The 20,547-nt window shown below is 47.3% G+C and overlaps 1 protein-coding gene across 1 annotated transcript in view; it reads left to right on the forward strand.

Moving 5' to 3' along the window:
- Nucleotides 1-3,323: 3,323 nt before the first annotated feature.
- ndst3 (N-deacetylase/N-sulfotransferase (heparan glucosaminyl) 3) overlaps nt 3,324-20,547 on the forward strand; it is a 67,243-nt gene continuing 50,019 nt past the window's right edge. Inside the window, exons 1-3 of the mRNA XM_083765346.1 lie at nt 3,324-4,582; nt 17,568-17,655; nt 19,328-19,482. Of these exons, the coding sequence (XP_083621472.1) occupies nt 3,506-4,582; nt 17,568-17,655; nt 19,328-19,482 (1,320 nt within the window). The 5' untranslated portion in view covers nt 3,324-3,505. The remainder of the gene's footprint in view (nt 4,583-17,567; nt 17,656-19,327; nt 19,483-20,547) is intronic.

The raw sequence follows: 20,547 nt of genomic DNA on the forward strand, positions 1-20,547 counted from the left end.
AATATCGTACGATTTTAGTCGACTAAATGTACAGTTGATTTAGTCGACTAAAATGTATTTTGATGCAATCGTAATGAATGATCTAAACTAGTAGCCATAGTTTTAGTCGATGAAATCAACACTGGTGGTGTGCAGTAGCCTACATTGCATGCACAAAGTGCCCAGGGGCTTATTTGCCCCTCAGAACCAGACACATTTTATTTTAAGTAAATTTAATTTCTTATTAATCTCTAAGAATTTCTATCTGTTCTGCATGCACATATACCAGAATATACTTGAACCTGCATGCAATTTAATGTAGCTACAAGTATTTATACTATTCTGGCCATGTCAACATTTCGCAAAAGAAATAGGAGTATAGGCTAAAAATACTAATACACTAAAAATAGACTATCTACAAACAAACACAAACCATGTCGCAACATGATGTGCTATAGTGTGAGCTTGGAGATTGGTTATTTTCAGCAATGAGATTTGAGATGGGGAGAAAAGGGGGTAACAGGACAGCTCACCCCTTTTCCGCCTTCCCGTTTTTTCCTCCCTTAAGTTTCAGGATAAAGGAAACATTCCGTCCAAATGTCCATTTTGCTAATTCTACAACAACTAATACTACTTTGGTGTTGAAACTTTGAATTTCCCTACTTTCAGGACAGCAGACGGTGAAGTCTGTTCACGGAAGTTGTTGTAGGCTATGTGGGAACTATCTGATGATGACATTTGAGGGGGCTGAACCTTAATACAAAATGATCAATATAATTAAAATAATATAGCCTTTCCACAGGAGTATTATATTTTTTCCAAGAACAATACAAACAGCCAATAGCACGTGGGTTGCGACCCCTAGCCAAATTGTTATTATTATTATTTTAAACTGAATAGCTGGAAAATGGAAATGAAGAGAGACTTAATGATTATATCTGTATTGGGGGGGGGGGGGGGGGCAAAGCATTTCCAAGGGTCCCCAGCCAAAAACGTTGAGAACCACTGACCCCTGAGAAGCCCTGACCTAAGGCAACTAAAGGTTGTTTGCTTGCTGTAGTGTTTGTAAGGCAGTGTGTTAAGTGTGTTTGTGTCTCTCCAGTCTCTCCAGTTAACCAGTATTCAGAAAAAAGGGGGGTGGTGCAAAGTACAGACCTATAGGTCAAAGTACAGACCTATAGGTCAAAGTACAGACCTATAGGTCAAAGTACAGACCTATAGGTCAGCGAAGTAATTGGGAATTAAGTGGTTCAATTGATTTAACATGCAACTCTTCGAACTCCAACTATTAGACAAAGTTTTCACCATATTGGTGGAATTGCAAGGGAGGAAATGCTTCCCTCCTGCACCGTAAAACCTGGGTTAATTTAACTCTGTATGTGTATCAGATTAAACCAAATGTGTGCCCGTCATACAGATGTTTATTTCTGAGACAGTGTCTCAGATGAAACCAAATGGACCCCGGCCTCGGTTATACAGATGTGTAACTCTGAGACAGTGTAGCGCATCAGATGAAACCAAATGGACCCCGGCCTCGGTTATACAGATGTGTAACTCTGAGACAGTGTAGCGCATCAGATGAAACCAAATGGACCCCGGCCTCGGTTATACAGATGTGTAACTCTGAGACAGTGTAGCGCATCAGATGAAACCAAATGGACCCCGGCCTCGGTTATACAGATGTGTAACTCTGAGACAGTGTAGCGCATCAGATGAAACCAAATGGACTCTGGCCTCGGTTATACAGATGTGTAACTCTGAGACAGTGTAGCGCATCAGATGAAACCAAATGGACTCTGGCCTCGGTTATACAGATGTGTAACTCTGAGACAGTGTAGCGCATCAGATGAAACCAAATGGACTCTGGCCTCGGTTATACAGATGTGTAACTCTTTACTCTTTAGTTTTAACTCTTTAGTTTAAATGAATGAACACACTGAGGATTTACCGTCCAGTTTACAGCTTCCTGCGCTCTCGCGTTAAGGTAAAGAGAGAGATGAGAGAGAGCGAAGAGGAAAGACATCTGATATTTGAGAGAGAGAGAGAGAGAGAGAGTAAACACATTCATGGAGTAAGTGAGCGTGCGTGCGTGTGTGTGTGTGTGCGTGCACTGACGGGAAAAAGAGGGATATAGAGACTAGAGGGACAAGAGCCAGAAAGATGCTGTGAGATCTTTTCTTCTCCCTGGCTCCCGGCACATACATTAAGATGCTAATCCAGCTCTTTTTTTTTTCTTTCTATAATTCATTGAATTTTCGTCTCGTCTCGCCTCTTGCTCTCTCTCTCTCTCTCTGTCTGTCTGTCTGTCTGTCGTCCCCGTCTCTCTCTCATTCTCACCCGTCCTGTCCTTTCGCTCCGCTGTCTGTCAGGGTCTCTCCTCAGATTAGCGCCCCTGGCAAAAGGATTCCAACTCTAATCTTGTGGTAATTCAGCCGATTAGGTTCAGGGATGAGGACACGAGAGCACAGAGCCGGGGCACAATTAGAGCGCTGCTCTGTGAGGCTCCACGGAGGCCATTAGCCCGCCTCCTATCTATCTACCTCCACACTGTCGCGTTAACACGCACGCGTTAACACGCACGCGGCACACAACGGCTGTTTATGTCCTACGTTGAGGGTGATGTCATTTGGAGTCGTTTGCGTTTGTCCCCGACGTGTCCCTGTGATTCATATTATATATTATAAGTGTGTGTGTGTGTGTGTGTGTACTGTGTGTGTGTGTGTGTGTACTGCATGATGTGTATTTTGGGTCAACCCTGAGGCTGCAGGTTGTTTTCAATCAGCTCTGTCATTACCAGCTGTGCCATCACACTCCCGAGGGTTATACACCCCCCCCCCCCCCCACACACACACACACACACACACACACACACACACACACACACACACACACACACACACACACACAGTGACGTGACGTTGTATATTCAACCTTGCCCCAAAACAAAACTCTCCCTTTCTCTTCTTGTGCCCTCGTCTCTCTCCCAGCAGGTGTGCAGCAGTGAATCAACAGCTGCACGGTGAATCATGGCCGAGGGTTTCACGGAGTGCCTCTAGACTGTACAGAAGACCAACCAGCCGGATGGACGGACGGACGGCCCGCCCATTGTCTCTCTCTCTCTCCAACGCACGCACATCCTGCCCAGCATCCCTCCTCCGCCTCTTGCCATGGTGACATGACATAACGGTCCCCCAAAACATCCCCTGTTACCTCCTGACCTATAGCTGACGCACCCCACCAACACTAAGTCTTCGTTGTGTTTGGCCCGAAAATGAAACATTTTTTAAATATGATTATGGCAAAATAATCACAGAATGTGAGAGACATGCAGCTGCTCTATACATCTCCTTACAACGGTGTTTGTTTACCAGATTTTGCCGGTTGTGTTAAATAACACCATAAAACCCGCCGGTACCCTTTTTCATGTCACGCACCCCCTAGAGGGCGTTCGTGGCGCACCACGAGGTGCACCTACACCTGTTGCCTACACGACCAACGTACAGTCATCTCCGTTTGGGTCGCCGTGATGACGGTGGCCGCTCGCATCCGTCGCCACCTGCGCCGGCTCCTCCTCCTGCTGGCCTCCTGCTGCCTTCTCTCGCTGCTGCTCTCCGCCTACTTCCTGCTCAACAACTCCTCCCCTTCCCTGCGGCTCGGCCAGTCGTCGTCCCCCGAGGCGGCGGCGCCTCCTTCTTCGTCGTCGTCCTGCTCGCAGCCCTCGCCGCCCCTCCTGTCCCCGTACCGGCGCGCGCCGGCGCCGCCGGCTGACCCGTACCCCCCCGTGGGCGGGGCGGCGGCGCCACTGCGGGGTGCGCGCGCCGCGCACACGGAGCCCGTGGTGCTGGTGCTGGTGGAGTCTCAGTACTCGCAGCTGGGCCAGGACATCGTGGCGGTGCTGGAGTCGGCGCGCTTCCGCTTCCGCATGGAGATCGCGCCGGGCAAGGGCGACCTGCCGCCGCTCACGGAGAACGGCCGGGGCCGCTACGCGCTCGTCATCTACGAGAACCTGCTGAAGTACGCGCACGGCACGGACGCCTGGAACCGCCAGCTGCTGCACCAGTACTGCGCCGAGTACGGCGTGGGCGTCGTGGGCTTCTACCGCTCCAACGAGAACTCGCCGGCGCTGCTCAAGCTGCGTGGGCTCCCGCTGGTGCTGCGCACCAACCAGGCGCTGCGCGACTGCTGCGTGGCGCCCGGCTCGCCCCTCCTGCACGTCACCAGGCCCGGCACGGACCGGGGCCCGCTGCCCGGCGACGACTGGACCTCCTTCTCCACCAACCACTCCTCGTACCGCTCGGTGCTGCAGGCGCGGCCCCGCGAGGGGGTGGCCCCCGGCGCCGGGGGCAGCGGAGACAACCCGGCCCCCGCCGCCGGGGGCCTCCAGGCCACGGTGGTGCAGGACATGGGGCTCTACGACGGGGTCCGCAGGGTGCTGTTCGGCCAGGGCCTGGGCTACTGGCTCCACCGCCTCATCCTGCTGGACGCCATCGGCTTCCTGACGGACGGGAGGCTGTCGCTGGGGCTGGACCGCCACGTCCTGGTGGATATAGACGACATCTTCGTTGGGAAGGAGGGCACGCGCATGAACGCCAAGGATGTCAAGGTACGTACTGTACGTACTGTACAGCGCACTGTTGATTTGGTGAGACGGAAAATGTCCCTCGACTATACCCTTTTTTTCATTGACAAACTAAATGGAAACTAAATGAAAACTAAGCTGTGACTAAAACTAAGACTGAATATATTGACAATTTCGTCAACAAATAAAAACTAGACTAAAATGTTAGGAAGGGACTATTGTGGACAAGAGATCCAGTATAAGTCATTTGGTTGCATGCTGAAAAATGCTGATCTACACTCACAACGTGTCGCGCTGACGCGGTGTGAGCTTGTAGATCGGCTATTTTCAGCAAGTGTAAGAAGTAAAAACAGTCACTACGACACCAAGGCCCGCCAAAATACATGTAGATTTAGTCGACTAAAATCGTATTGCACTTAGTTGGCTAATACTAAGACATTTCAGGTGACTAAGACTAAATAAAAACTAAAAAAACTCAAATCTAAAATTTGCTGCCAAAAACAACACGGGTACGTCGGTGCTCATGTTCAGAGAGAGAGAGAGAGAGAGAGAGAGAGAGAGAGAGAGAGGGGTCATGGAGGGCCAAGGGTGCTTGCTCGATTGATTTAGCTTTTTTTCCCTCATTATTACATCACCTTCTTCAAATTCCACCTCTTATCGAGTTGTTGGAAATGGCAGAGAGGATTTCTGCAGCTGTTGAAGATAAGGAATGTTTACTCAGACGCTAATTCAATTGCAGCTACATTTGGAGTGGAGTGTGCTGCTGAGTCTTCAGTATGAGGATGTGAGCACGAGTGCACTTCAGAGACAGACTCTGGAGGAGGGAGGGAATGTTTTCCAAAGGGTGTGTGCGTGTGCGCGTGCGCATGCATGCTGTTGGGGTACAGCAAGAGAGGGTATTTAGCTCCGATAGAGTTTTTAGCCAGAAGTAAAGAGGCCATTTAAGAGAACAAAGAGCTGGAATGAAAGACAGAGAGAGAGAGAGAGCGAGAGAGAGAGAGGGGGAGAGAGAGAGAGAGAGGAGGGGCGAGAGGAGAGAGAGAGAGAGAGAGAGAGTGGGAGAAAAAGGATGAATGGCACTTATTCCCCTTTTCCCACGTTCCTCCTCTTAGGAGAGACTAAAGGAGAGTCAGCCATGCAGCCCGCCTCTCAAGACAGCTATTGTCCTAACACACACACACACAAATGCACGCACGGCACATGCACGCACGCAAGCTGGCTGGTTGCCTTTACAGGGAGCGCTGTACTGTTTTGAAAGAACAGAAAAATAAAATCCTCTCAGATTTCCCCAGCATTATCTTTCATTCTGCAGAGGGAATTTTGGTTACAGTCAATTTCCTGGCCGCTTCCTTCCTTCCTTGCCCAGGCTGATTCCAGGGAATTAAATTTGTGTGTGTGTGTGTGTGTGTGTGTGTGTGTGTGTGTGTGTGTGTGTGTGTGTGTGTGTGTGTGTGTGTGTGTGTGTGTGTGTGTGTGTGTGTGTGTGTGTGTGTGTGTGTGTGTGTGTGTGTGTGTGTGTGTGTGTGTGTGTGTGTGTGTGTGTGTGTGTGTGTGTGATTTACACTTAGTTGCACACTAGTGTTGTGCACCAAAAGTAGCCAATCTACAAGCTCACAACAGCTCGTGCTACAGTGTGCTTGTAGATCTGCCGTTTTCAGTGTAAAATTATAAGATTGGACATGGGCATTTGCCTGTTCAACTCGACCCTCACTGTAACAGCAATTTACTTTACATTCTCTCTGCGTGCGTGTGTGCACGCACGCACGTGTATTTACTATTTGTGTGTTTGCCTCAGTATTCAAGATTAGAATGTCACTTCCTGTCAGTGGCTGACAGCTATCGCCTCATGCATCTGGAAAAGTGAACCACCTACCCACGGAAACAGAGGGGTGGGGGGCGGTTGGGGGGGGGGGGGATGCTGTCCTCTAATACAAAAGACGAAAGAAGCTAGAGAGAAAACAAATAGTGAAACGCACGCACACACAGCCGCACACGGGCATTCACGCATGCGGCATGAGTACGCTTGGATTCAGTAGAGTTCCGCAGTTGCGGTTTTCAGTTTAAGTCTCCCCGACTTTTCAGCTTTGTAGTATAAATATACATGAGGATGAGACGGAGATAGGGATGGCAGAGAGGGAGAGAGAGAGAGGGAAAGGAAGAGGGACATGGAGTGATGGAGACGGAGGCGAAGAGGGACATGGAGAGAGAGAGAGACGGAGACGGATGCCATTTAAATCCCAGTCACTCTTCGCCACTTCCACATTGAACCTGTATTTCCTCTGTGCTTATAGCCTATCCCTCCACACGGTGAACTCCTCAGTGTTGGTTTAACTCTGAGTCTGAGAGCGTCCATTTGATTACGTTTGTTCAGTCATATGTTTTAAAATCCAAGACCAGTGAGACTAAATCTACGAATCTAAATCCTTGCAGTTTTCTGAAAAAACTAACAAACCATCATATGTTTCTATATCAGTGGTGAATAGTAGTCTGAATTGACTCTGTGTCCTATAATAAACGTTTGGCACTTTAGCTACCAGACAGTGGCCTTGTGGTTAGAGTGTCCGCCCTGAAACTGGGAGGTCGGGGATCCCCGGCCTGGTCATACAGCACCAAAGACTGTAAAAATGGGACCCAATGACTCCCTGCTTGTGGAGCAAATCGGTGTGCATTCAATCCCTCGAATGGTCCCGCCAATAGATTAGTCCCCACAGGAATCAGCAGAGAAACGGTCTTGATTCCGCGGAGAACATTCCTAATTCAGCGGAGAACAAATAGGCCCCAGGGGCCTATTTCACAAAACTTGGATTAACTAATCCGGGATTTAAACCAAAACCAGGCTTGTTAAATCCTGTTCTGTACAACCTGGTTTATTCCGTTCCACTAAAGCCAAGCAAGGCTTAGAATGGGCGGATTTAGCGAGCCAGGATCATAAAGCCTGGCTGAATAGACAGCCTGGCTCTTTGTCTCTAGACCCATTCGGTGGAACACAGATTTACTGATCCTTCTTCTTCATGGGGTATTATGGCAGTTTGCATCCTTAATAGTTGCATTACTGCCCCCTTCTGTATATCTCAGTATCTTTACTAATCTATTCAAGACTTACTGATACAAGGACTTAAGCTTCTAAAATAAATACTGCTGCTGTAATTAAAGAGAGAAAATACTCTCAATAGTGGATAGACTGAATGATTAACTACCCCCCAAAAAATATAGTTTACATTTTACCACTACTATTAATTTAAAACAGAATTCTTAATATTGTAAGCATAATGATATTGTCGCATTGTGATATTTGGCCATAACTCCCTCCTCTGCGGGAGCTACCTTTGGGGAAGGGGGTTGTTGTCCAGACAGGGGGCAGACTGGTGAACTGTGGGTCATGGGTTCAATAGTGGGTGAAACGTTACAATGGTAATATGTTGTAAAACAATGAGTAATGGTAATATTTAGTGGTTTTCACTTTTACAAAAATATAATATAATATAATAATTCTTCTTAACCACTTGCACGACCTCAAACCTATTCTGGGGAACATTCACCAAAAGTAGCTGATCTACAAGCTCACAAGCTGTCATGATGTTGTGTAGCCTATATGTATAATATTTTGGTTCTTTGATTAAATTAGTCCTTTAATGTAGACCGATAAAAATAAGGCAACATGACACAATGTTCCCTTTCGTGCATGTAGCCTGCTAATTAAGTTAACAACTGTGCTACATAATTACATTTAGCTCCCCTCTTTTCTTTTAAAATGTAACCAAACTTTTCCACCTGTTCCACCCACGGCGCAAGTTACCATGAGCGTCAGTCCACCGTGGCCCAGTTAGTTTAGAGCTTAGCCTTGTCCAGTCTAACTTCGAAGAGAGGGGGAGAAATAAAAACAACAAAAGATAGCCTGCTTGGCAGCCCTTGTGCATGCAAATTTCTGTTAGTCGCAAACTACAGCAAGCCGCCTTTGTTTTAAATTGTCCCCCATTCGCACGTCGGCAAAACCGTTCACACCTAACTGCTGGGGATGCGAGTTTAACCCGCGGCACACTGCCAGACTCTGACTACCGGCCCGGCCAAGGTGCCTGGACCGCTGAGCCACGGCCCAGGCCATGCAGCAAAGTTTAACCAGACAGTAGCGCAGCAGTATCGGTGTGTGCAGCAACAAGCAAGAAAGTAAGCAAGCAGGATGAGCAGTGCAAACTTCCAGTTTAACTTGCTCTGCGCATGTCTGTGACAGGCGCTATGCTCATATATTGGTTCTACATATACTATATTTTTTCGGTTAATTGGCCAGCCCTATTCCCACTTCACCAAGACCATTCTGAAAGTTTTGGCAGAGATCACATTTGGGTCGGTTTCAGAGAGACGGGACGGGTCCTCTCCGTCATAAATGCAGACCAATAAAGGCCCCTTTTTTGTGTACCAAATAAATCTCATCCTACATGGAAATGCAAATCCCTTCTCAGTCCCAATTCTCAAAATACATCCCATTGCACAGCACAGCAGCATAACATCAATTGGGGTCTGTTATTTACCACTTAACAGGACAAGCCATCCGCCGATCTAATATTAGGAAAAATGTCTTCCGTATCTCTGTGGAAAGCAAACATCTCTCCCCCTGTTCTCCCCGAGAGAAACACGGAGAGGAAATCAGGAGGAGAGGAGGGGGTTGGGGGGATTAAGGGCCAATTAAAATGCCACCCTCCTCCTCACTCCTCTCTTCATTAGTCTCACCCCATGAGTTCATCTGGTGACAAACAATACCTACATCCCCCTCCGTGGTCTCTCTCTCTCTCTCTCTCTCTCTCTCTCAATTTTTCAATTCAAAGGAGCTTTATTGGCATGAGAAAACATATACGTTTGCATTGCCAGAGCAAAAGTGGAACAAAACAATTAAATAAATGTGTAAACAGAGCTGTGTTACATTAACACTTTGAGTAGCCTAATACTATAGTATCTTGTGAAACTATAAAAAAATATTTTGCATTTTCTGTCAGATATATTGATACATCCACATAGGAGACATTAGCTTTATACTTTTGAAAGTTGACAGCAGTATTTCAATGTTTTAGCATTCATGTTGATATAAACATTTGCGTGATTTTCAAACTCTCCTTGGGTGATTGTAATCCGTGGGAAGTACATGTCTCTGATGTCTTGGTACAGTGGACAGATATGTCTCTGATGTCTTGGTACAGTGGACAGACGGTTAGGAAGTACATGTCTCTGATGTCTTGGTACAGTGGGTAGACTCAGGTGCTATTTACACGAGGATGGTGTTCATAAAAAACGGCAAAATAAAGTATCGTTTGCTGCTGTCATTTAGATGAGAACCGTGTTCACAGGAGGTGAAAACGCAACAAAGTGAAACCACCTCCCAGAGTGGAAATCTTTTAGAACGCCGTTTCCTATGGTCTCCATATAAACAGGCAAAACGGTGGATCCGCAAAACTTGTGACATCATGGCTTACATCATCTCTGGTCGGCTCGCCCCGTGTCCTACGTTTTTACATGGTGTCATACGTAGGCATGCGTCAGTTGCTAGGGGAAACGAACAACAACAACCATGTTGGATAGTCCGGTTTGCTGGAAGTGTGATGAGGACGCGACGTTTGTTTACTTTCTGTGTAGAAGAAGAACGGAAGTAGTTCTACGCATGCGTGACTTATGTCTATGGTTTATATAAGCGCTGCGTCACACGGACCCCACAAGGACACGCGCCACCTAGCGACCTGGCATATATATGCATGCACTTTGTAGCGTGTTCATTCAAGTGTGCGTTCTCATGTAAATGGTCCAAAAAAATGAGAACGCAACGGGACTTTGACGTGGTATATGGAGATGGTCGCCGTCTAAAAGAGGCCTCAGACTGTTAGGAAGTGTAGCTCAGTCTCTACCCCCCCCCCCTCTCTCTGTCTCTCTGTCTCTCTCTCCCGCGCAGGCACATGCAGAATTCTATGTTTTATTTTTTCACGTTGGCTGTTAGTCCAGTCTGGCGGTGTGCCGTGGGCCGGCCTTTACTGCGTGTCCCTCCATAAAAAAAGGCGAAAGCCACAAAAAAAAAACATACAAACATAAAAAGATCAGCCAGTTGAGGGAGGTGTCATGCTATCCGCCTCTGGCATCCGATCAGAGTTTGCTGTATAAAAAAAAACAAAAAACATAACCGATTATTATTTTTAATTAAAAGTCATTTTTGACATCACTACGCCATAAAGCCGTCTAATACGCATTTGCCAACAAACAGACAATTTTAGTACCTTGGGTTTTTATTCAGTGCAACATCTTTCCCCGCTGCTCACCTTTTTATTTTTTTGCTCCAAATTAATTGGCACACAGCCATTCAATTTTCCAGAAAATCAAGCAGCTCTTTTGGGTGACGGTGTAATCACTGAAGAACCCAAAACATCCTTGAGTGGCTGCCAAGTAGAAATAAACTAGCGCTAGTGTAGCTGTAGCTATATGCCAAGACCAGAATGGAGAGTTTTAGAATTAACCCCTTTTGGTGTTTTAAAGCATTATGTTATACTTTAGCTATTGCTTTGCTTTTGCTTTGCTTTGCAAAAATAGCAGATCTACAAGCTCATAGTGCGGCGCTATGAACTTGTAGGTCTGCTATTTTTGAAAAATCGTGAAAATGTGCCTCAAATCTTTGAATATATATTATTACAGAGTGAACATTTTAACTCAAATCTTTGTTTCTCTTCTGGGGAGGTCCCTGGAACAACATATTTTCAGATGGGGGCGGGGTGGAGGCATATTACATATGATTTCTGGGGTCCTTGACATGAAATATTAAGCACCACTGATACAGAAAAATAAGGTTTTTCAGAAAACTGTCAGGATTTTGAAGACATTTTTTTTTATTTCGACGTCGGGCCTAAATGGGTTAACAACCAGAATTTCACTGCACATGAGTGTTGAGTGTGTGCGCATTTGCGTAAAAGCTTCCGAAATGCCAGACGACACTATATGTGGACATGAAGCCTGACGTTGAGGAATGCAAGACGCCAAGACGTACGGGGGGAATAAGAAAAAAAGAAGAAGATAGAGAGCAAAGCAGAAGAAGTGGCATTTGCTGGTAAAGCGTTCTCGCTGCTCATCAAATAAAAATGCCTGACCCATTTAATGCGCCACATCTAGTGCTCACACACACACACACACACACACACACACACACAAACAAACAGTCACGCACACAGGCACACATGCACAGAGGCACGCAATTAATCATGTAGAGACAAACGAAGAACTCTGACCTGCTTTTTTGCAGGAATGAAACACTTTGAAATGTATTCTCAGACAGTTAGTTTACACACAAACACACACATACAGCACATGCACACACACACACACACACACACACAGTACACCTTCGACTGTGGATGGAGAAGTGTAATTCATGCCCGGCGCTTCCCTATCGGAGTACAATCCGTACATGTTTTTTCATGTTTTTCGTGTGCATGTACATTCACACTCATGATGAAGGGATCGTCATCATACATCTTTCATGCCGATCTGACTCACAAGCTGGTGGCTGTGGAATATTTCATGTATTTTGGCCAGAGAGAGAGAGAGAGATGACAGAAATTGGAATGTGGTGCATGGGGTTGCTGTGGTAGCCGAGTTAAAGGCTTTGTGAATGACAGTGAATGCCAGCTGTCCAGATGCCTGTCTCCACTGAGTTCCTGCCCACCGTCTATAGCTGGCACCTGTTCTGACGCACATACACACACGTGCACACAGAGCACACACGCGCCACTCGTACTGATGCACGCGCGTGCACACACTGGCAGTGCTTCTGACACTAGGACTACTAGTGTTAGCCAGCTGTGGGATTGGCAGAGAAAGGGAGGGCTATATCGCTAACCGCTAATCCCGTGTGTGTGTGTGTGTGTGTGTGTGTGTGTGTGTGTGTGTGTGTGTGTGTGTGTGTGTGTGTGTGTGTGTGTGTGTGTGTGTGTGTGTGTGTGTGTGTGTGTGTGTGTGTGTGTGTGTGTGTGTGTGTGTGTGTGTGTGTGTGTGTGTGTGTGCGTGTGCGTGTGCGCGTGTGTTTTTTTTACCTTCATGACCGGGGCTTTCTCAGCCTCTCACAGATGCTACATGCGGTCCCCATCTCCCGCTTATCCAAATCCTTCCTCCCTCTTTCACTAGTGTTTGAACCAGTCCCCCGTGCTCTAAGCTCGATTCCCAGCGGACAGATTGGCACCATATCGCTTTAAAGCCCCTCACTTCTCTCAGATCTGCTTGAGGTGGCACTGGAGATAAAGCTGTGGCAGATAGTTGAGAGACTATATATCGCTCCAGAGACATGCAGAATTGGGATTGTGTCAGAAACTCTTGTCCAAAGCAAGTGTCCTCCTTTTTTCTGACTGCCTGTCTGCTAATGAAACGGTAAGTGTTCTAAACTGAAATCTGCAAGATGCAAGCCTTGCCTGGCGTGGGTTTATACCCACATTTCCCCACACAATCACTGAAATCTGCTGTTAAGCTATAACGAGTGAGCGTGAGCCCATTTGGGAAGGGATAAGGGATTTTCCCCCTTTGCGTTTCATGCAGTACCTCTTGTAAACCAAGCAGTGGACGACCGACGGACTTCAAACGGACGGTTGTCCAGAACTGTTCATCCGCCCGCTATGCAACCAGGATTGACTTCAAAGCGTGGCGTGCGTGGGCCATGGCGCGCGTGGGCCATGCGGGAAGTTGGCTCGGATCAGCGGATCTCCGTCCAGTGACGAAACCGCAGAGCCCCATTGCCCATTTGCAGACCACGGCCATGTTTCCATCAGAGTTTTGAAGCACTCGTTTTCAGTAAAGCAATGTCCTGCTGCCTCTTGCATTATGTGATAATTCAAAACGGGTGGCGGTTGAATGATATGTAACGAGCACCTCCAAACTCCAGCACTTGGAAAAAGAATCCCCTGCAAGGACACAAAGTAGCTCATAACATGTCTGCAGTGGATTTTTATGAAACAAACACTTTGAGGATGGAAAGAGAATAATTCAAGCTTTCCGTACAGCTGTTGGTGAGTTTGACGTTGTTTAATACCATCAGATAGGACTTTTCTGTTTGGATGAATGGGCTGCCATTGGAAGTTGCACCTAGTTAGCACCTTGCCATTGACTTATATGGTAAGATGGCCTCTAGTATACTAGAGCAGTTGTTCCCTAACTTTTTCATGTCAATAAGAACCCCCAAATTGACACTCATTAGCCCGCAGACCCCCATTAGGAATTATATGCCATGGACCCCCCCATAAGAGAAGAGTTTTACACCTCTAGCAGAGATTCTCAACAGTTTTTAATTCAAGAACCCCCAGGTTTGACCTGAATTAGGCTACGGTCCCCCATGTAATGTCATTTCCATCATTTGCACCTCAATGTATATTATAAAATCAAAGTTAATGTAACTCTGAGAGTGTTCCATTTGTACACTCTCAGAGTTACAGACCCATAAGGCCCATGTGTCCGAATGATAGTGTCGGGGGCTTTATCAAGGTTACCATTCTATGTGTCCCTTTTGTGCCCACATAAGCCCTTTTTACTGTGTTGGTCTCGTGCCTAATGTCTAAGTATGCACACGCACTTTCTATGGCCAACGTGCACTTATCGCATAGCACTTTAACGCCTGCACTTTAATGGTTATGTGCACTTTTGTACTTTGGTATCTGCTATGTGAACTGTTTGTTTATTTGTACTGTTTCATTGTTTAATGTACTGTCTGTGATGCAACCCAATTTGCCCTTCGGGAAAACTAAATAAACTTGAACCTTGAACATACTATATGGAGATCACTGTTTATGTCAATCCTTGTCCCTTTTATAACTTTTACATTTTTATCCAATCATTTTTTACAACCCTTCCTCTGCCAACCTGGGGGGGCAGCGGACTGACTTCATGGCATGCTTCCTTCTATGCATGAGGAGTCCAAGCTGCTTCTTTTCACCTGACAGGGGCAGCACTTCCCCAGCTGGACGTAGCTTGTGGAAGGAACACGTTATTCCAACCAGTTCCTCTCCCCTCCATCAGGTGCCCCAGCTGGCCAGGGGGAGGCAGTATAGATACCAGGATTACTGCATGTTTTTGAGTGGTGCAACCATAGGGTGCAGCACTCTTATGCACTCTTATGCCCAGCTATGTGTGTCTGCCTGGCTGTGTCTCTGTGTCTGAGCACGGAAATGGCATATTTTCACCACCAAGTGTCACTGTTGTGCGCACACACACACACACACACACACACACACACACACACACACACACACGCACAGCGCACACACTACCATACCACTCACTTCAGATGAGTGGGTCTGATTTTAGTGAGAGACATTCTTTATCATTTTAGTTTTTACACGGCCTACAGCATCTGTAGTCGTTAGATACTGAGCTTGGTCTATTTATGAGGGAAGTGGTATAATTGGTGCAGCTGAAGCTCATTAAGAGCCTCACGTGGCATTCAGTGTAGTTACATAGAAAAGGACAACCACACGCTTTTAGAAGAAGCGGCGCACGCACACTCTCACACAAACACAAAGTGTGTGTGTGTGTGTGTGTGTGTGTGTGTGTGTGTTGAATTGATACACATTAATAATGTATTTGGGCCACGCACATTGGGATGCGTGTATTAAGTTACCATGCAAAGCGTGTGTGTGTGTGTGTGTGTGTGTGTGTGTGTGTGTGTGTGTGATTTCCAAAATGAAGATGTAAAACTTAGAATCACAGAGGAGACATGAGATCAAATTATGACGGCGTGTTCATCTGTCAGCACGGAGCCACCTTCAACACCATTAGATTACACCTATACTGAAGACTGTGTGTGTGCGAAAAGACAGGGGGACAAGCAGTCAGAGGTGTGTGTGTGTGTGTGTGTGTGTGTGTGTGTGTGTGTGTGTGTGTCAGACCACTGTGGCAGTGCCCATGAATCCTGCCCCTGCCATTGGGCTGCTCGGCGCTCATACATCAGGCGGAGGTCCACCCACGCTCCTCCCGTGCCACGCTCTGGGATCGATTAACCCAGCCTGGCAGTGATCAATAGGGATGTGCCATCATGCAATAGAGATGTGGTGTGTGTGTGTTAGACTGGCAGAAAGACAGAAAATATATGCGCACGCACACACACACACAAGTTTGAATAATGCGTCCTGTTCCAGGGAGTGATAGCAAGGAGGCAGGGAGTGTGAGAGAGAGAGAGAGAGAGTGTGTGAGAGAGAGAGAGAGTGTGAGAGAGAGAGTGTGAGAGAGAGAGATCTTTTTCCCTTCACGCTGCTTCAGCCTTCCTTTCAAATTAGAACAGGCCCGTCTCCAGAGAATGTGACATTTTCACGGAGCGAGTGAGCGGGCGAGCGAGGGACGGAGGTGGAGAAAGGGAGAGTGTGGGAGGGGCGGGGGGGGGGGGGGGGGGGGACTGGGACGTGGAAGAATGATGGGGGGCAGAGAGAGAGAGAGAGAGAGGGGGGGGGGGTTGCGGGGGATTTTAGAACTACGGAGGTTGGCAGGATGAAAAAGAAGCAGAGAGAGAGAGAGAGAGAGAGAGAGAGAGAGGGACAGAGACACACACACAGAGAGAGAGAGAGAGAGAGAGCAAGCACAGGGCAGATAGTTGGTATAGATAATGGAGTGCCAGGGACGGATGGAGAGCCGTGTCGGTGGGGGCGGAGAGCGCAGGGTTATTAGTCCACCCTCTAGAGGCTACTAATGCACTGACCTTCATTAACTTACACTGTGTGTGTGTGTGTGTGTGTGTGTGTGTGTGTGTGTGTGTGTGTGTGTGTGTGTGTGTGTGTTGCATGTGTGTGCGCGCACGCGCGTGCACACATGTGTGCGTGCACACATGTGTGCGTGCACACGCAGTCCCCTCAGTTAACTCTCATTACAGACTCTTTGTTTAAGGGCCAGTAAACTAATGAGTTCATTAAATAAGAGTATAGCCCAGTGCAGTATAGCCCAGTGCAGTATAGCCCAGTGCAGTACGGTGGGACACACAGCCAGGGACACAGAGGGACACACAGCCAGGGACATGGAGGGACACACAGCCAGGGACACACAGCCAGGGACACAGAGGGACACACAGCCAGGGACATGGAGGGACACACAGCCAGGGACATGGAGGGACACACAGCCTGGGACATGGAGGGACACACAGCCTGGGACATGGAGGGACACACAGCCTGGGACATGGAGGGACACACAGCCAGGGACATGGAGGGACACACAGCCAGGGACATGGAGGGACACACAGCCAGGGACACACAGCCAGGGACATGGAGGGACACACAGCCAGGGACACACAGCCAGGGACACGGAGGGACACACAGCCAGGGACACAGAGGGACACATAGCCAGGGACACAGAGGGACACATAGCCAGGCACATGGAGGGACACACAGCCAGGGACACGGAGGGACACACAGCCTGTGACACAGAGGGACACACAGCCAGGGACATGGAGGGACACACAGCCAGGGACACGGAGGGACACACAGCCTGGGACACAGAGGGACACACAGCCAGGGACATGGAGGGACACACAGCCAGGGACACACAGCCAGGGACACAGAGGGACACACAGCCAGGGACACGGAGGGACACACAGCCAGGGACACAGAGGGGGTTTAAGAACAGAGTGCAGGCTGATAGAGTTCAGTTGAGTTGGACATTAAAAGTTAAACTAACTCCGACTATGAAAATAGAACGGTTGCTTTGTTGTTCATGCTCATAGCATTTTTGTTAGAACATGAGGTTTAGTTGTCTCTGAGAGTGAGAGTGATTTATCTCTTCTATCTGTGCGTGGAGGTGTGTGCGCAAACTGCGCATTTGCTGCAGTTATGTCAATACATAGCATTTGCTATAAATCAAGTATTCGTCGCTGTCAGGAGAAAAATATAAGGTGTTCTTAATTTCCTGAAATGTTTTAAATGTTCATTTCCTGAATTTTGGAGTTAGGTGGTTTCCCCCCGACAGCAGAGATATGCACTTATCATGCAGTATGTCATATATATTTGCTGTCTGTCTGTCTCTGCAGGCTCTTCGTGACACTCAGGACCAGCTGCGTTCTCAGATCTCTAACTTTACCTTCAACCTGGGCTTCTCTGGAAAGTTCTACCATACAGGTAGTCTGTCTGTCTGTCTGTCTGTCTGTCTGTCTGTCTGTCTGTCTGTCTGTCTGTCTGTCTGTCTGTCTGTCTGTCTGTCTGTGAGTTCATGTTTATATATGGTATCTGACAAGAGGATTATTATGAGTGTCCAGTGGAATACCAGTGTGTCTACCACAGACAAGGCAGTAATCTCTATGCTTACCAAAACAGAGATTATAATTCATCATGTATTTATACACAAATCCTACTACAATTTACAATTTAGGCATTTAACAGACGCTCTTAATCCAGAGAGATTTACAGTAAGCAAGAGCAAAAACATGGCAACACATCACTCGCTACTGTAGCCACTCTTACACTGTCAGTTATAACTTTATAATTACACTCAGCATTTTGAAGTCTAGTTTGCTGTTCCTGAGATTTAAACCATTTTCTGGGATATTTAGCCCATTGACTATAGGCTGCTCAATACTTAACCGCTGACCATAAAGTCTGACCAAAGCCTACCACGGTTTGTTTGATTTCCGAGTAAGCCATTAGACTACTATGGTGCATGTACTGTATGTATTATGCATCATATGCATAGTTTATGAATTGAAAGTGCAATTGATTTGAAAAGTCTGGCCGAAAATGGCCCCCGGAGGAGACATTATTGACTTAACAGACAGTAAAGTTCAAATGTACGTCTTATTAACCACTGGAACCGTACTGTATGTCTCTAGCAACCAGACACCACGTCGACCCTATTCGGATTCTGGTGGTGGGATGATGTTAAACATCCAAATCTAAAACATAAATAAAGCCAGTATTGGGTTTAGAAATGATATATGTGGCCGACAATTACGGTATGTATTGAGCTGGTATGGCCCTTTAACCCATTTCGGCCTGAAAAAATGTCTTCTACGTTTTCTGAAAGACCCATGTTTCTATGTCAGTGATTCTCAAACATATTCATGTCAAGGACTCCAAATATATATGACATTGGCCGCCGACCCCCATCTGACTTGGGGTCGGCGGCCCCAAGTCCTCTGACTTATCAGACCCGAACATGGGCTTTGTGACACACACTCATTCCGCGGGGCTTCGCAAGGAATCTTGGGAATGTTTTGCCCTCCCTTGAACACATACGCTCCAGAGCCGGAAAGGGCGTTTATATGTCTATGGGGTGACATGTCATGCAGTAAAGGCCGTCGGGATCGGGAGTCGAACCCGCACGGCACACTGCCAGACTTGGACTACCGGGCCAAGGTGCCTGGACCGCTGAGCCACTTCCCAGGCCCATATACCCTCTCTACACTGTGTGTACGAGGCAGCTGAGCGATTTAGCTTTCAGAAAGGCCCGTTGTGGTCGCACTGATGGATTGCATTGACTTTCTGCTCTCTCTCGGATAATAATAATTGTTTAAGTCTGTAACGTATCAGCGGTTTGAAAGCCATGAACAACACCAAGAAAAGAAAATACACAGATAATCATCACGGCGCCGCGCTGTCATCTATCGCCATGGTTTTCATCACCATGGTCACAGACATGCGGCGTTTGTTAACTTAATTATTTCTGTTTGTGTGTGTGTGTGTGTGTGTGTGTGTGTGTGTGTGTGTGTGTGTGTGTGTGTGTGTGTGTGTTGTGTGCTGTGTGCTGTGTGCGTGTGTGTGTGTGCGTGCTGTTTGTGTGTGTGCGTGAGTGTAGGCACAGAGGAGGAGGACGAGGGTGACGATGTACTGCTGAAGTACGTGGATGACTTCTGGTGGTTCCCGCACATGTGGAGTCACATGCAGCCCCACCTCTTCCACAACGAGTCCTCACTCCTGGAACAGATGGTCCTCAACAAGGAGTTCGCTCTGGTAAGATACAGACGCACACGCAGACGCACACGCGCACACACACACACACACACACACACACTAAGGCTGTCCCCGAACATTCAGGGTTCGAATGTTCGCTCGTTAAGGTTGGCACTCGAATCTTATGTTATGGCCTTGAACCATTCGTTTTATTTATTTATTATTATATATTGTTATTATTATTATAAAATAAAATAAATTACTCAGAAATATATCTCGGCGAGAATGCGATATGCATAATAAGAGTACTATGTTCATGTTGTGTTTACAATAATTTGAAAGTCCTGCAGACGGCAGAAGAGACAAACACAGTGACACACACACACACACACACACACACACACTCAATGCGCTTCTGAGACTAGCCTACACAGGTGGAACAAATAATTGAAAGAGAGACAGCTAACGAGCAAACTACACAGAAACTCATTCAACTCATGGCTCATTTTTATGGAATGATGAGCTCGCATCAGGGACGTAGCTGACCATTTGGTTGCCCTACTCGTAGGATATTTGTGCTGCCCCCCTCCCGACGAGACTACTGCTAGCCTATTCCTCGTGCAGATCGGCTATTTTCGCTGTTTGCGAGGACGCACACACGGCCGCTCGTCATTACGTAATTTACGTAGCGGAGCCGCAGCAGCGGAGCACATGTCAGAGCCACTAGACGCTGTGTGTGTGTGTGTGTGTGTGTGTGTGTGTGTGTGTGTGTGTGTGTGTGTGTGTGTGTGTGTGTGTGTGTGTGTGTGTGTGTGTGTGTGTGTGTGTGTGTGTGTGTGTGTGTGTGTGTGTGTGTGTGTGTGTGTGTGTGTGTGTGTGTGTGTGTGTGTGTGTGTGTGTGTGTGTGTGTGTGTGTGTACTCACGAGTGCTGAAATCGTGACATGGAGGATGTAAGAACACACTTTTGTTGCATTAGAGAAGGGTAAATATGAAGTTTTGCGCCACGGTCTTGTGTTTATATTCCTCTTACATACCGGTAGGCTGTATGTTATTGTCGCTACAACACACGTTGTGTGTCTGAGTGAGGGGGCCTTCCTGAGCGAGGGGGCTTCTGACGGCGTCGC

The sequence above is a fragment of the Protomyctophum parallelum genome, assembly GCF_964188405.1.
Source record: "Protomyctophum parallelum genome assembly, chromosome: 5".
Classification (NCBI taxonomy): Eukaryota; Metazoa; Chordata; class Actinopteri; order Myctophiformes; family Myctophidae; genus Protomyctophum; species Protomyctophum parallelum.